General features: G+C 40.6%; 1 protein-coding gene and 1 non-coding gene across 7 annotated transcripts in view; one reads left to right on the top strand and one right to left on the bottom strand.

Annotated features, from left to right (window-relative positions):
* Positions 1-15,208, bottom strand: part of CEP112 (centrosomal protein 112) — a 328,322-nt gene that overhangs the window by 27,184 nt on the left and 285,930 nt on the right. For all 6 annotated transcript variants that reach the window (XM_015589808.2, XM_015589807.2, XM_006912420.3 and 3 more), the window contains one exon: positions 13,790-13,879. In XM_015589808.2, the coding sequence (XP_015445294.1) occupies positions 13,790-13,879 (90 nt within the window). The remainder of the gene's footprint in view (positions 1-13,789; positions 13,880-15,208) is intronic.
* LOC112480141 lies at positions 4,034-4,152 on the top strand. Its single transcript, XR_003046494.1, has one exon. It is a non-coding gene; the product is annotated as a 5S ribosomal RNA (ribosomal RNA).

A 15,208-nucleotide genomic window follows, 5' to 3' on the forward strand; every position in this document is an offset into this window, starting at 1 on the left:
AATAAGATGATTCTAAAAAAAAAAAAAGGATAACAAGAGGGATCTTTCCCCTACAGATAATACTTACTACGCACTAGGTCTCTTCCAAAAGTATTACTTATAACGATTGCCAATCCTCACAACAATTTAATGAGGTGTGTACTGTGACTAACCCATTTTCAAGGCAGGGAAACTGAGGTCAAAATTAAAGTAACTCGCTCAAAGTCCCATAGGAAGTAAGTGGAAGTGGCACAGCTGGGATCTGAACCCAGGCACTGTGGCTCCAGAGTTCATGCTCTCAAGCACCATGATATTCGACTCAAATTGGCACAGGAAATGGAGTATTAGGAAAGAATACAAAGGCCCGAATGGATTCATGTATATATGGAAAATTTGACTCTTGATAAAGGTAGCATTTCAAATAAATGGCAGAAGAATATCTCAGTCAATAAATGGTACTAATAACTGGCTATCTCTTTGGAAGTAAACTAATAACATAAGACCCCTGTATTAGTTTTCTGTTGTTGCTGCAATAAATTACCATAAATTTAGCAGCTTGAAAGAATACCAATTTACTATGTCATAGTTTTATAGGTTGGAAGTCTGAGGGGGCTCAGCTGGTTCCTCTGCTCTGGTATCACAAGGCCAAAATCAAGGTGTTGGCTGGCCTAGACTCTCATCTAGAGGTTCTGGGGGAGCAGTCACTTCCAAGCTTATTCAGGTTGTAGACAGATTCAGTTCCTTGCAGCTGTAGGACTGACGTCCCCACTGCTTTGTTGGCTGTCGACAGGGAACCCCTCTCAGCCCCTGAAGGCCTCCTGCAATTCTCCTGGTATTGTCCCCTCCAATTCTTAATTGGCAACGGTGCACTGAATCGTTCTCGCTCTTAGAAGCTCTCTGAGCCCTCCCTCTCTGCCACATCTATTCTGCCTGCAGCCAGAGAAAGTTCTCTGCCTTTAAGTGACCCTGAGTTTAGACTGGACTCAGTACTCTGAAATTCTGAGATAACCTCCCTTTTTTAAGGTCACTGATTAGTAACATTAATTACATCTGCAGAGTCTTTTTTTTCCTCATGTAATGTACATATTCACTATTCCAGGAATTAAGGAATGAGCATCCTTGGGGGGACAGTCTGTCTATCATAATCCTTGTCCTACACAGCATATAACAATAAACTTGAGGTAGATAAAAAGAGTTAAATGTGTAAAACGAAACTCTTAAAGAGTATTAGAGAAAAATAAAAGAGAATATATTTTAAATCTTGGGGTAGGGAGGACCTTTCTAAGCAAGCTGAGAAGTCATAAAGAAAAAAATGGAAAACAACTCTCAAAAAATTAAAATATTGAATATAGTAGTTAAAAGATAAGCAAGTGGGAGAAAATATTTGCAACTGATTTAACATTCTTAATAATCAGAATATGTAAAAAAATAAATTTCTATTGATCAAATTAAAAAAAGTCAATAGAAAAAAATTAGCAATGAATTTGATCAAGCAATTCACAGAAATGCAAATACGAGATTTCTACTTCTAGTAATCGAAGCTTAGATAATTCTCTCTCAAATCTGCCTCAAAGCAGGGAACTAACGAGACAGGGAAGAATTATGGGGCTAAGATGCTGGAGATAATAGAAATCAAGAGAACTTCTAAGTCTGGCACTTGCGGACATTTTTACACTGTGGCCTTTGCCAATCCTAGAGCGGGTGGTGAGAGGCTGAGAAACTGAACAGATCTTTTAACAGCACCACACACACACACACACACACACACACAGCATGCAGACACAAATGCAGTCCAGGGCTCACGAAAAGGGACTGACTGGTAAAATCCCAAAGGGCTACACTTCGGAGTAGGAGTGAACTGGAAATAGACCAGCCAGCCCTCTGGAGAACTGAGGTCTAACTTCAAATCATCTCAGTCCCTTAAAATGGATTAAGGTCATTCAAGATGGCAAGTGCCACTACCTGCCTACCTAGAAGCAAATGTAAACTCTCCCTGGAAAAAAATTAACATCGCCCTAGGTCTCAAATTATTTCTATAAAGTTCTATATAAAATAACTGGCACTCAACCCGAAATAGCCAGGTTCACAAGAAAGCAAGACAATGAGACCAAAAGCCAAGAGGAACAAAGGACAAGGAAGTAAGACCCATGTGAACTCTAGATAATAGTTATCAGACCTAGATTTTGAAAAACCAAGATAAATATGTTCAACAACAACAGAAAAAAAAGAAAAACAAAAAACAAAACACCGTCGTGAACTTTGGCACGGAATAGGAAACTAAAAAGGAGTTAAGTAGAAAATCCAGCTCTAGAAAATATAATAACCAAAACCAAGGATGAGTTTAATAGCAGATTAGACACAGCTGAGAAGAGAATAGTAAACTAGAAGCTGGATTAAAAAATTATATATATGTATATGTGTATACACACACACACACACACACACACACACACACACACACACACACACACACATAATCTCCAGAATACAGAACATAGGGAACAAAGTTAGGAGACCTATTATACATATAATTATAGCCCCAAAAAGAGAAGAGAGAAAGAATTAGGCAGAAGCTAAAATAGAAACTCTGAATACTATAACCACTAAAGAAAGTATACCCTAATTAAATGAAACATTTCCAACAAAAAAAACCTCTAGATCCAGATGGCTTCATCTAGCAAATATTTAAAGATAAAATGATATCAATAATACACAAATTATTTCAGAAAACAGATAAACAGGGAACATTACAGTTTGTTTTATGAGTCCTACAAACTTTGATCACAAAATTTAGTGAGAACATTACAATAAAAGAAAATTATAGGTCAATCTCGCTCATAAACACAGATATAAAAATCCTACACGAAATATTAGCATACCAAAATCCAGCAAAAGGTAAAAAAAGATGTCGTCATGATCAAAATGGGCTTATTCTAGAAACGCAATGCAGATTTAATGTTAGAAAAATCAATCAATCAAGTTCACTGCGTTAGCAGAATAAAGGACAGACTATGTATGATTATTTCAAAAGATGAAAAAAGGCATTTAAGAAAACTGAACATCCATTTATAATTTAAAAAAGAAAAAAGACTCTTGGTAAGAATAGAAAGAAACTTCCTTAATGCGACAAAGGGAATCTGTACAAAACTCAATTGTATTTCTGTATGTCACCAACAAACTGTGAGAAAATAAAAATTTAAAAATAATGCCATTAAAATTGTATCATAATATGTCAAGTGCATAAGAATTAATCTAACATAAGATGTGCAAGATACACTTTCGTATAAAATGACAAAAATATAACAGAAAAATTAAAGAATGCTTAAATAAAGTAGAAGGATATACTATGATCATGGACTGGAAGACTTATTAGAAATTGACAAATGAAGTATAAATTCATACAAAAATGCAAAAGGCTATGAAGAACCTATCACTAAAATGTAACCTTCACGAGATGAAGGATTTTTTTTGGTTTGTTCATTGACATATGTCAGAGACAATAAACAATCTGTACATAGTGGGTGCTCAGTAAATATCTGGTGGATTGAACCGAAATGCTGAAGTGTCACTTATGGGTTTAGAAGAAGAGTTCACTCTGAGCTGTCCTTTAGTTACCATGGCACGTTCGGATTTACCATCTCATTTATCTTCCTCTGTTTTTCAAGTCAAATAAAACCTCTCAATCTTACGTGCTAAGTGAAGCATTTGGGGTAATTCAGTCTAGTCTCCCATTTCTCTCCATTCTTTCGGCAAGGACATTCATTCAAATAAAACCTTAAAGATGAAGGACAGAAAAACAAAAAAAATTGCTGCTGTTTCTATAGGGGGTGTCAGGCCCGAAGTGCTGTCAGCCCACTGACTCCTTTCTGCTGCTGCTGCTGCTAAGAACCAGCAGGGCACAGAGTCTGTTTTCCTCTATTATAAATAATAGAAGCTCCTAGAGGGCGAGTTTTCTGTGTCGTGTCTATACACTCAGAACCGAGTATTAGGCTGTCTGATTCAAAATAGGCCTTATATTTCACAAAATTTCAATAACGCCAATAATGTTATATTCATCCATGGCTATGCCACCCTGAACAAGCCCGATCCCGTCTGATCTCGGAAGCTAAGCAGGGTCGGGCCTGGTTAGTACTTGGATGGGAGACCACCTAGGAAGACCAGGTGCTGTAGGTGTAAAAAAATAAAAAAAATAAATAAGGGATTGTAAGCTGACAAGGTCCTTGCAATCTGTGAGGTCAACCAAGGGTTGCCTCGCCTAAAACAAAACAAAATAAAATAAAAATATGAAAAAAATGCTATATTCTTCACTAGTTCTAATTTTTCCATGTGATTCATCCTTTGCACTTGAACATTTTATTATAATATTTTTTCCAACTGAAACTATGTCTTCTAATTCTATATAGAAATCCAAAAGGTTATCTACATGGAAAGTATATTCAAATGATCTTTTAAACTTCTGACTTTTTCTTTGTATTAAAAAAAAAAAAATCACCTTTCTTTCCTCGTTTCTAATTTAAATTAATATACACCTGGTGCCTCTAAAAATACCTCCGCTCTGTCCTTTGCTTGACAACAAACAATTTCAGTTGCTTCTACCTCACAATAGCCCTTTCTCGACAGGAAAATGCGATCTTTTCTGTCTGGAATATGGCGGAAAAGGAATTGCAAGTTAAGTGCCATCTTAGAATATTTGATACTCTTTTCTGAACGTGACGAGCACAGTAAATAGCAAGCATTTCTCTCCTGTAGCGAGCTGACTCACACCCTCTTGTACCATCTCTGTGTTTATCTCCTCTTTTACTTCCTCTTTCCAGCTGTTCACTCGAGTCCGTGAATTCAGGGCTTAGTAGCTGCCAGAAGGGTAAGCCTTGATAGGACACTGCTCAGGGATACGGTCTCCTTTTTATCTTCCCAGGAGATTATATTAATCAGGTTAGTTCTTGATAATTCTTCTCCTCCACCTATTATAAAAGGCAGTATAAAACACAACTTGGTTTAAAGCTTTTGTTCCTGCCTTTTTTTTTTTAAGCACTTCCATAATTTATTGATTTGGAGTAAATCGTTTGGATTAAGTCATTTTTGGATTAAAAATAATTTTTAAGAAGACTAAAATTAAAGCCAAAACTGTCAGGGGAAAAAAAAAATCAGACCAAAAGAAATGAGAATGTATTATCACATTACTTCATTACAGGAGTGAAAGATGAGACCCAGCAGCCCTCGGCAGGCACTGCCAGCAGCGCTGGGTCAGAGCCCTGGCAGCCCAGTGGCCCTCGCCCCGTCCTCATTGTCCCCCAGTGTTCACTGACTGGATGAAGAGCCACTTCAACAATGCAGAAAATGCTTCATGGAAAAACAGCTGCAATGACGCAGTGGGTGCTCTGCTGACACTTGGAATTGTTATGTCAGCAAAGCACAGGATTAAAAACATGCAGCAGGCGCTTTGGGGACCTGCCCTCCCCCCGCCCCCCAGCACAACAAGCCCAATGAGGTTAAAAACAAAGAGAACTGGAGAAAGCCACAAGGAAACGCTGGGCCCATTCGCCCCGGAAGAGCTGCTTCGGTTGTCCCCTAAAATGGCCCTGCGATCACCGTGTATAGTTTGTAGTGGTGGTTTTGGGTATAAATGTTTAACTTGCTTTGCCACTAAAATCTACTAGAATAACTGACTTACAAGGAACGTTTTGATGAGATGTATATTTTAATGAAAATATTCATGTCCCTGACACTGTGATTCGTGTTTTTGAGAAAACAGGCATGTATTCCAACTCTCATTGACAGTAAGATGTGGCCAAAATTAAATGTGGTTGTATCCCTCATAACAACTCAAATTTTAGAATGATGCATCACACCAGCTGTCTGGGAACAAATGTATTTTGTTGGCATGGGAACAAAAGAATTAGTCTGAATTTTGTAAATAAACTGTGGTTATTAAAATTACTTGAAACAAGCCAGAATAATAACCATTACACATGAAAAGCCAATAAAAGTCTTTGAATTAAATTTCTGTTGCAATTATTATCCCTGTTTTCATAATATGCTTTGGAATAAAACATAGTTTTGAGCTGTTGGGACTTTTAAATAGATTTCACTGCAGATGAGTTAGCCAATAGCAGCTAAGACTGTGAAGTTTTAAAATCCGTTATGGAAAATGGAAATTAAAGGCTTGGAAATCTGTAAAAGACCAATTCTTCCTTTCAACAGTTGTCACGATTATTGCTTAATTGATTTTCTGTCTACATAGCATCCTCCTCCGTAAGGCTGTCTGCGACTCTATGGATTTGTGGGTTACCCTTGATGATGACTGAGGTGGTTTAAAGATAAGCAGTGCTACCCAATGAAAGCTTGCAATATATTGATGTCGGTTCTCCTCAAATCCATGTTACTCCCTGCTAGATCACTAGCCACTGTGGGAGGCAAATAAATTCTTTGGGAATATGAATGAAACAGTTATAATGGTATCATAGGCAGAAGGAGCTAAAGTACTTCTAGAAATGTCTAACACTACCCAAAAGCTACTGATACCGAAGAGACCGCATTTTATTCTTTAAACCCGGGGACCTGGGAAGGAGGCAGCAGAACGCTAAGTTTCTGTGTAGAGAAAATAAAGGGCTTTGTTGGTATCCTTCCTGCTCTGGCCTTCTGAGGGGAGGGATCTGGAAGGAAAATCTGCCTTTAGAGACGAGCAGAAAGGTGGGCCGTATGGCACTTGTGACGACATGGATGAACCTGGCGGACACTGTGCAAAGAGAAGTAAACCAGACAGAGAGAGGATCTCAGGCGTGTGTGGAATTAAAAAAAGAAAGAAAGGAAAACGTCCAACTCATAGAAACGAGTAGAACGGTGGTTCCCAGGGGCTGGAGGGTGGGGGACACGGCGGGCGTTGGTCAGAGGGTACCGACTTCCAGTTCTAAGATGGTTCTGGGGAGCTCACGTACAGCATCAGGACTACAGTTAACGACACCGTGTTGTATACTTGACACTTGCTAAGAGGGTACATTTTAAGTGTTCTCATCGAACGCAAAGAAAGTAATTAATTATGTGAGGTGATACCCGTGCTAATTAACGAAATTGTAGCAATCATTTCACAATGTGTATCAAATCCTCATGTTGTACATTTTAAATAGATACAATTTGTCAATTATACCTCAATAAAGCTGAAAAAAATGACCGAGGGGAAAAGCAAGAGGAAAGGTGGGCTGCAGGGACAGGGAGCTGGCACTGTGTTTTCTCTTGGTGGCCCTGGTGTACGTACCCTTTTGGGGCCATGATGTCTGAGGAGTAGCTGATAAGCCATGAGAAGGCTCAATGACCCTGCTCACTCCAGATGAAAATTATAAAAGAATATCTACGACATGTATTTTAACAAAAGTCTACTCAAGAATATATTTAGAAAAACTCTACTTAGAATGTATTTAGGAGGCACAATACCGAAGGCTCTGTAATCGCCCAAGTTCGGTGGCTCTTGGGCTCCTCGTCCTTAAACTCCCTGTAGCGTGTGATGCAGTTGGTCCTCCCTCCTTCCTTCCTCCTCTCCTGTCTCCTTCCCTCTCTCCTTCCTTTCTTCCTTCCATGAATTCACTGAGTGCGCCACGGGCCAGGCGCTAGGCTAAATGCTGAGATACAAGGACAAAGACGACACGGTCCCAGCTCAGGAGCCCACCTCCTCTGTCATAGGAGCCTGATGGGAAAATACTTCCTAGCGGTCACGGAAAATGCTGCAAGAGCCCAGACGAAAGAGGGACACGGGGTGGGCAAGGTCACTGACGGAGAGACGCAGGGCACTCAGGCTTTACAGAGCAGTTCAGTTCGGCAAATGCTGGTGGATGACCGTAGGGTCCTTGTCCTCAGGAGCTTAAAGTCCAGCAGGTAACTATCTTTGGTTGTCATGGCATCAGAGCCTTCTGGCTCTGCTCTTCTCTCTCTGACCATTCGTTCCTTTTCAGGCCTCTCTGTACCCTCCCCCGCTTTCTTTGGTCCCTTCAGTGTGGTCCTCCTCGTGGGTCTGCCCACGGCCCTCTTCTCTCTCTCTCGCTCTGCAATTCCTTGTCCGTGTCGCCCACATCTATGAGCTTCTGCTATATCTGCTCATCACGATGATTCAGACACATTTACATTCCTAGGGCTCTTCCCTGAGTTGTAGATTCAGATTTTCAACTACACGTCACCAAATGAATGCCCTGCTGCTAGCATCTCAGGCTCAACATCTGAAAAGTGATGCTAGCACTGCTGACTATACACTAGCTTATTGGTTCGAAACCTTGGTGTTATTTTTGACATGGTCCTTTCTTTTGCCCTCTAAATCTCTGTGTTCTGTGCATTTTAAGTGAGTCTTCACACCTATTCCTTTCTTTCTACTCCTTTCGACGACACAGGCGTACCTTGGAGATATGGTGGGTTCGGTCCCGACCGCTGCAGCAGAGCGAGCATCACGGTACAGCGAGTCGTCATCGCTTTGCTGGTGCAGGGTCTCGCTTCGGTTTGTAGAAAACATCACGAAGCACAAGAGAAGGAGGCACGCCTGTCCTCAGTCCAAACCTCCTTGATTTCTCCTGTGACCAGTGATGTGAATTTTAGTGCTACAACCTCGGAATGTCTCTTTTTATCTCTTGTTTATCTCATCTGCTGCCAGTTAATCTTTTTAAAGTATAAACGCAACCATGTAAAACCCAATTAAAGGAAAAAAAATCCTCAATGCTGACAACTGCTTTCTGACCAATGAGTGAATTCATCAGCACTGCATCCGAGATCGGCCGTCAATGGCCGAGCACAGCGCTTGGTAAAGAGTAGCCGGTAGCAGAGGCTTGCTCTGTTCTTTCTTTGATGGTCAAATGAATGAAGCTAATTCTCTGGTCTTAGCTTCACGTCTTCCCTCATTCTGTTCCAATGTCCTCTCTCTCTGTTGACGTCTAGCTCACACGTCCCCTTCTCCTCTGTGAATAATTATAGCTACATACATTGCATCTGCATTACGTTTTATAGTTTTTGAAGTATCTCACACACACTCATCTTGTTTTGACATTCCTGTTGACCCTGTGGGAAGGTATTATTACTGACATTTCGAGAACCTGACACCTGCAGAGGTTAAGCGGCTTGCCCAAGACCACGTGACTACTCTACTAGTGACAGAGGAGGACTTAGAACCGGCAGCGCTTCTCCACTGGGTCACCCTTGTCCTTGAAGCCTCTCCTGTTTCTCCTGCCCACAGCAGTCTCTGGGACAACCTCCGCTCCCTCCCCAAATACATACGATTACCGCTGAGACAGGCTTCGCCCACTGGATTCTCTTCTAAATTAATGGACGTGTCTAGGACTGAAATATAAAGTGGGCTGCTGCAAAGCTGTGATGGAAATGTTAAATCACCACTGGCTTTTCGCTGTATTTTAAGACAAGTTATGGGTTACCCGAGCCTGCAATTCCCAGACCCTTAATGCCAGGACACAGCAGACAAGACCCGACACTAAAGCAGCAGCTGCTCGAACACACTGGCCATAAGGCCTCAGAGGCCCTCCGGCAGGAGCCCAGGTGCCCCTGGGGACTGGCCGGGGCACTGCCCTTCCTCCGATTGCCCACGAGGACCTGGTTCCCTTGAGGGCTGCAGGCTCTTGAAACGGCTGTGTGTCGGCAAGCTCCAAGCCCTGCCTGAGGCAGTGGGACCCTGACCTTCTACCAGCGAAAGATGCTCCCCTTCCTTCCTCATGGGGCCAGAGAGGGCGGACGGCAGGACCGGTGCTGTGTTCTCTCTACGCTTGTGATTCTGAGCCTCTGAGCCATTTAGAAGGGGAGAAAAAAACTACTCTAAATCCCATGCCTGGAGCCTACACTTTATATATTCCTCCTCTGCTCTGTAAGACTGGAAACTGCTCTGTGATCCATTCATTTTTGTTTCTTCTCAGCATCTATCATTGTCCAGCACATGCCTGTAAAAGCCCAAAAGGGTGAGTAAATAAATTATTGAGATAAACAATACTTCAGAGATTTCCTGATAAATAAAACGCAATGTTGTGCTTAGAAATGCACAACATTGCGTTTTATTTATCAGGAGATCTCTGAAGTATTGTTTATCTCAATAATTTATTTAAAAGAATCTTCTGGGAACCTGAGTGACCGATGTAATCGAAGCTATTAATACTTTCAAAACTTAAGATACCCAGTTCCAACCAGGGGTTCTGTTACATGTACACTATTATCTACATTATATTAAGCTAAAATCTGTCATCATTTAGTACCTTTGAGACAAATACGTGCTTTGTGCGGTGTTAAGAATACCAAGTAAATTTTTAAACTATTTCTTTTCTTCCCTCTCTTTTCTATAATTTACCAGACTGAATTATCTAGGCGAGGGCTAGCATATTACTTAGTCTCGTTGTGAATGATGAATTATTTGCTCCTGAAAATGACAGTTAGTTTTACACATCCCTGAACCTGACTGACACACAACATAGATCCATTTTACATAGTGTTCACGATAATGGAAAACCATATCCTGGGAGTGAGCGGCCTGCGAACCACGCAGGTAGGAGCAGTCCTCCCCTGAGTCCGCCGCTATGGCCCCACTGCAGCCCTTCCCGATGACTCAGTTTCCCTGCACAATGAGGAAGTCTGATCAGAGCTCTGATCTCTCCTCCTCTGCTGCAATTATGGGATTCTTGCTCAGATCTTATCTGGAATTAGAAATTATTAACTCCTGGTGAGGATAAAAATAATAATGATTTTTAATTACTTTACTATTTGTGGATTACAGGAAAGATCATGTTTCTATAAGCTTGACTTACAGAAAATTAGTATTTTCTAATTTTATTTGGGTTATCTTGAATCTGCATAAGGAGCAAATTAACTCTGTAACCATGACAAACAAGCCTTCGCTGGGCAGTGTGCTGACTGCCTGGCCATGGCTGAAGAGGTAGGGGACGGAGCTGAGGGCACCGAGGCCAGTGGTGGGCAGCAAGGATACCACCCATCGAGACCTGATGAGAAGCAGCTTTTCGTTTTTAATTAAAAACACAACTTTTAAAATGCCTCATTCATTTTTTGTTTTTATAGAATCAAAACACAGGAATTTTTCTTAAATGAAAAACAGAAACTTTTTTTTTTTTTTTTTTAAAGCAAGCAAGTTAAAAAAAAGAAGTCCAGGAAATTGTCCTTTGTAATTCTGCCAATTTCAATTTTGATTCTTTACGCAACTAGTAGCAAGATAATAATATTGGGTTGAAAAGAAAGAGAAGAAAGTTTCAAGAAGCTGTTTTACACAAATTTGCTGTTTGATTGGCTGATGTCAGGGTAGCTACTGTTACTGTAGTTGCTTTGAAAGATGCAAAGAAGAAAATCATATATAACAATTTCAAGATTTTAAATATCTGAAGTAAGCTCAGACATAAGCGGACCCCCAAAACCGTACATGACAATATCTTTAATTATTTTGATTACTTCTATTAGTGCCACAAATTGAAAGGGGGGTGTAGGTCAAATTCATGCAAAATAAAAAATTAAATATAGATGAATAGTATTTATTAAGTGCTCATTATCTGCTCTTCAGTTTTGTTGAAACGATGGTTTTGTTTTTTTTTTTCTAGCTACACCCTAGGATCTGATGGAAAGAACCCAACATTTCACAGTTGCAAAATTATGAACTATTCAGCTTTACCCGTGGGTATTCTGACATTCTTTGGTAAACTTGTAGCCTCATAGACGATATCAGGAATTAGTGTAAGAAATAGTCTAAAAAGCTAGTGTCACCATCAAGATGAAAGCAACTTTGATGATCAAAAAGAAGTCAACAACAAAAAAAAGACCAAAAGTGGTTCCTGAATCCTTCCCTATTGTTCATTTGGGATTTCTTAATTTCTCTACTCTCAATATAGTATGGCATTTTCTGTGTGAAGCTTTGCCATGAATTAGAGTGATGCCAATAAAGTTTTACCTTAAGGTATGTTTTATCACAAACTGGAGAAGCCCCAGTTCTCCTGCGAGCATCGTTTCCTGCTTTTCAGAAGCTTGTCTTTTAGTGGCAAGCGTCCTAGACAGAAGGTGAAGCTCAGCTGACCTTTGGTGACACCTAAACCTGTGCCAGTTCTACCTGCACGCCACGCTGCCGTCTGAGGAGGCACTCTCACCTGCGGCTGTGTCCGCTCTGCTTTAGTTTCCTTTGCTCTCGGCTGTTCTCTGCCCATGGAGTGTTAACGCTACTGTATCAGGAGTCTGGAACGTATGTTTGTTTTCCTGCCATACTTAATAAACTTACTTTCCCCGTCATTGCTATGCGGCTTTTCTTTTCTTTTTTTTTTTCAATGAACTAGCAATGTTTTAACTTAAAACTGTCGTAAAAGGAGCACAGGTTTGGGTGTGAATCCACCTGTACCATCTACTGAGTCACTCAATCTCTCTGGGTCTTAGTGTGTCATCTGTGAAAGGGGGAGGATAATGCTGACCGTTTACGTTATTACCAGGATAAATAAACTAATATGTGTAATGTTTCTGATACAGTATCTGTCATCTTGTAAGCCTTTGATTAAATGTAGTTAATTTTTTCATCTTAGTATTATCCTATTATGTGATCCTGTTATTGACTGTATGACACAGACCCCATACATATGCATATATATATATATGTATTTATGCATATCACATACATATATGATGTACACATACCTACATGACATATATGCCATTTCGTGCAATCTCCTATCTCGAGATCCTCTTTGTAAACATCTCCAGAGATGAAAAAAGCTCCCTGTTAGCCTAATTTCAGTGTTGACTCTTCCCACAAGGTCAAAATGACCTAACCTAACATTGCTGTAATGAATGTACTATGACACAACCAAAGTATAAACATCTGTCGATCCTATGGCAGATTCTGTGCATAAAAATTAGTTAGCAATACTATACCCAATAGCTGAGGATGATGGATTTATAAAAGGTTTCATTGAGACCCATTATCTTTATTGATACTCTAACTTTTTAGTTTAAATTGTCAAGATTGCCACAAAGAATGATTCACTATAACCAGGACAGTTGAATGAAAATAATCTTATCATTTGGAAATGAAACAGATCATTAGCTATTGTCATAGCCAGATTATTCTGCTTATATTAAATTTTATTAGTATGACAGGAAGAAAGAGGGGAAAAATAAAGTTCAATAAAAACATCACTTATGTCTCTAAGTACAATAATGTCCATTTATTTTAATATGATGACACGGCAGGCACTGTTGGCTGTATACCCAACATCCATTTCCCCTCTTTCTTGTGCAGGTTATTCTTCCCCAACTAATTCCATCACCAGCAGGTAGACTCTGATTGGTCTAGGCTGGTTCCGGTACCCTCAGTCCTCTTGCTAGCGATTGGACATGCCTGGCTGAGGACGTGACCTGATCTGACCAATGGGGTATGAAGGGAGGTGTGTATGGGTGTGTGTGGGGGGAGGTGGGAGGTGGTTGGGAAAGGTCTCCTTACTCTTTAGAAGGGGATTCCAGAAGCAGACAGTGCCTTTCTGCCTCTGGATATTGCTAGGTCTTCATGGAACGGCTGTAGCCATCTTGGAATTGCTTTGAGGATGAAGTCGACACAGAGGAAGAGCCACAAAAATGTCAGAGAAGCAAGGCCAGGGCCTTGAGGCTCTCTGCCCAGAGCCTGCCCTACCTACAGACTTCTGGTTTTGTGAGGTAATAAACCTCTTTGTTGTGTATGCCAGCTAGGAGTAGAGTAGGCTGTTACTTGCAGCCAAAGCATCCCAATGGAAACAGGAAATACATAAGCTCCTTGACTTGGAGAAAGTAAACAAACAACCCAGCCAAGAGAGAGAGGGCAGAGTACCTGTTCCTGTGACTCCAATTCTTTGTGCTGTAGTTTTTTCTCTGCACATCGCACTTGATTAGAACGGCTTTCCAGTTCATCTTGTAAAACCTGAAACAGCGTAAGATAAACACATAAACATTAAAAATTAGCACCCTTGAAAAGCAGGCATTAAAAAGACCTCAGATCTCGAGCCTATTACTGTTCCAAAGAGCTCAGGCAAACAAAACCAGATTTTAAATGTCAGGCACAGATGTTTTCTACTTCAGAAATAACCAGCATAAAAAATTCCAAACTTATAAAGCAGACACATTAGCAGGTGTCAATTTATTTTATAAAAATGTCTCTTATATTCCCAGCATAGAACCACAACCATGCAATAAAGCGTAAAGCTGTTTCTAATTAAAATAACTCTATGGGCACACCTGCAAGGTACACTTACACTCTGAAAAGTGTTGTGACAGCTAGGAATTGTAATATGGGACCAACATGGCATTTTTCAAAATTATACTATGGTAAATTGAGTCTCTTATAGTAACCTTAAAGGAATTTCTTTCCTACGTCATTGAGGGTGGTGTAGAATTTGAGGAACCTGTAAGAAGTGGACAGAGATGAACTCTCAGATGCCAAGTAGCTGTTGGAAACAGAGTTCAGGTGAATATGAGGCACTTAGAAACCGCGAAGGTCAGTAATTATTATTGTATGAATTACTATTTTAAGTAAAGGCGAACTAGAAAAGAAACAGGATCCATTCAAACAATCTGATTGAACTACAGATATCATACATAGAAAGTTAGAGTGAGCAGAACACATGGATGGTAACTGCAAAGATGCCAAATAAATTCTCGAAATAAAATTCATTCGAACAAGACTATCGAGTTTCTGCTGTATGTCACGAACCTATTACGGTTAGAAAGAGCAGTGAAAGAAAACAGACAAAAACATTCCCTGCTCTCATGAAGCTTGCGTTATACTGGGGGTCTGACAATAAGCAAATAATAAATACAATATATGTCAGCGGTAAGTGCAGAAGAAAATTAAAGCAAGAAAGGAGGATATTTTGGAGTGGGGCGGAGGGAGAGGTGTTGCAATTTTAAACAAATGGCCCAAGAAGGCCTAACAGAGCAAGACCTAGGGAGAAGAGAGCATGTCACTCAGATGTCTACAGGAAGAACCTCCCAAGCAGGGGACACTACGCGCAAAGACCCTGAGGTGGCTGGCATGCTGGAGGAAACCACAAAGGCCGTTATGCAGGGTGAGCACAGAGGACTGACCATGTCAGGGACCTAACGGGGAAGTCTCAGAGAGTCACAGGAAGCCTCGGAGGGTGGTTGAGGACTTTAGATTGTGTTCAGAGGTAGGTGGGAAGGCAGGGTTGCTGTGAAGAGACACAAGAGGCATAAGGGCAGAAGGAGGGAGGCAGAGTCGAGGCCACTGAAA

This window comes from Pteropus alecto, unplaced genomic scaffold (genome assembly GCF_000325575.1).
Source record: "Pteropus alecto unplaced genomic scaffold, ASM32557v1 scaffold134, whole genome shotgun sequence".
In the NCBI taxonomy this organism is placed as follows: Eukaryota; Metazoa; Chordata; class Mammalia; order Chiroptera; family Pteropodidae; genus Pteropus; species Pteropus alecto.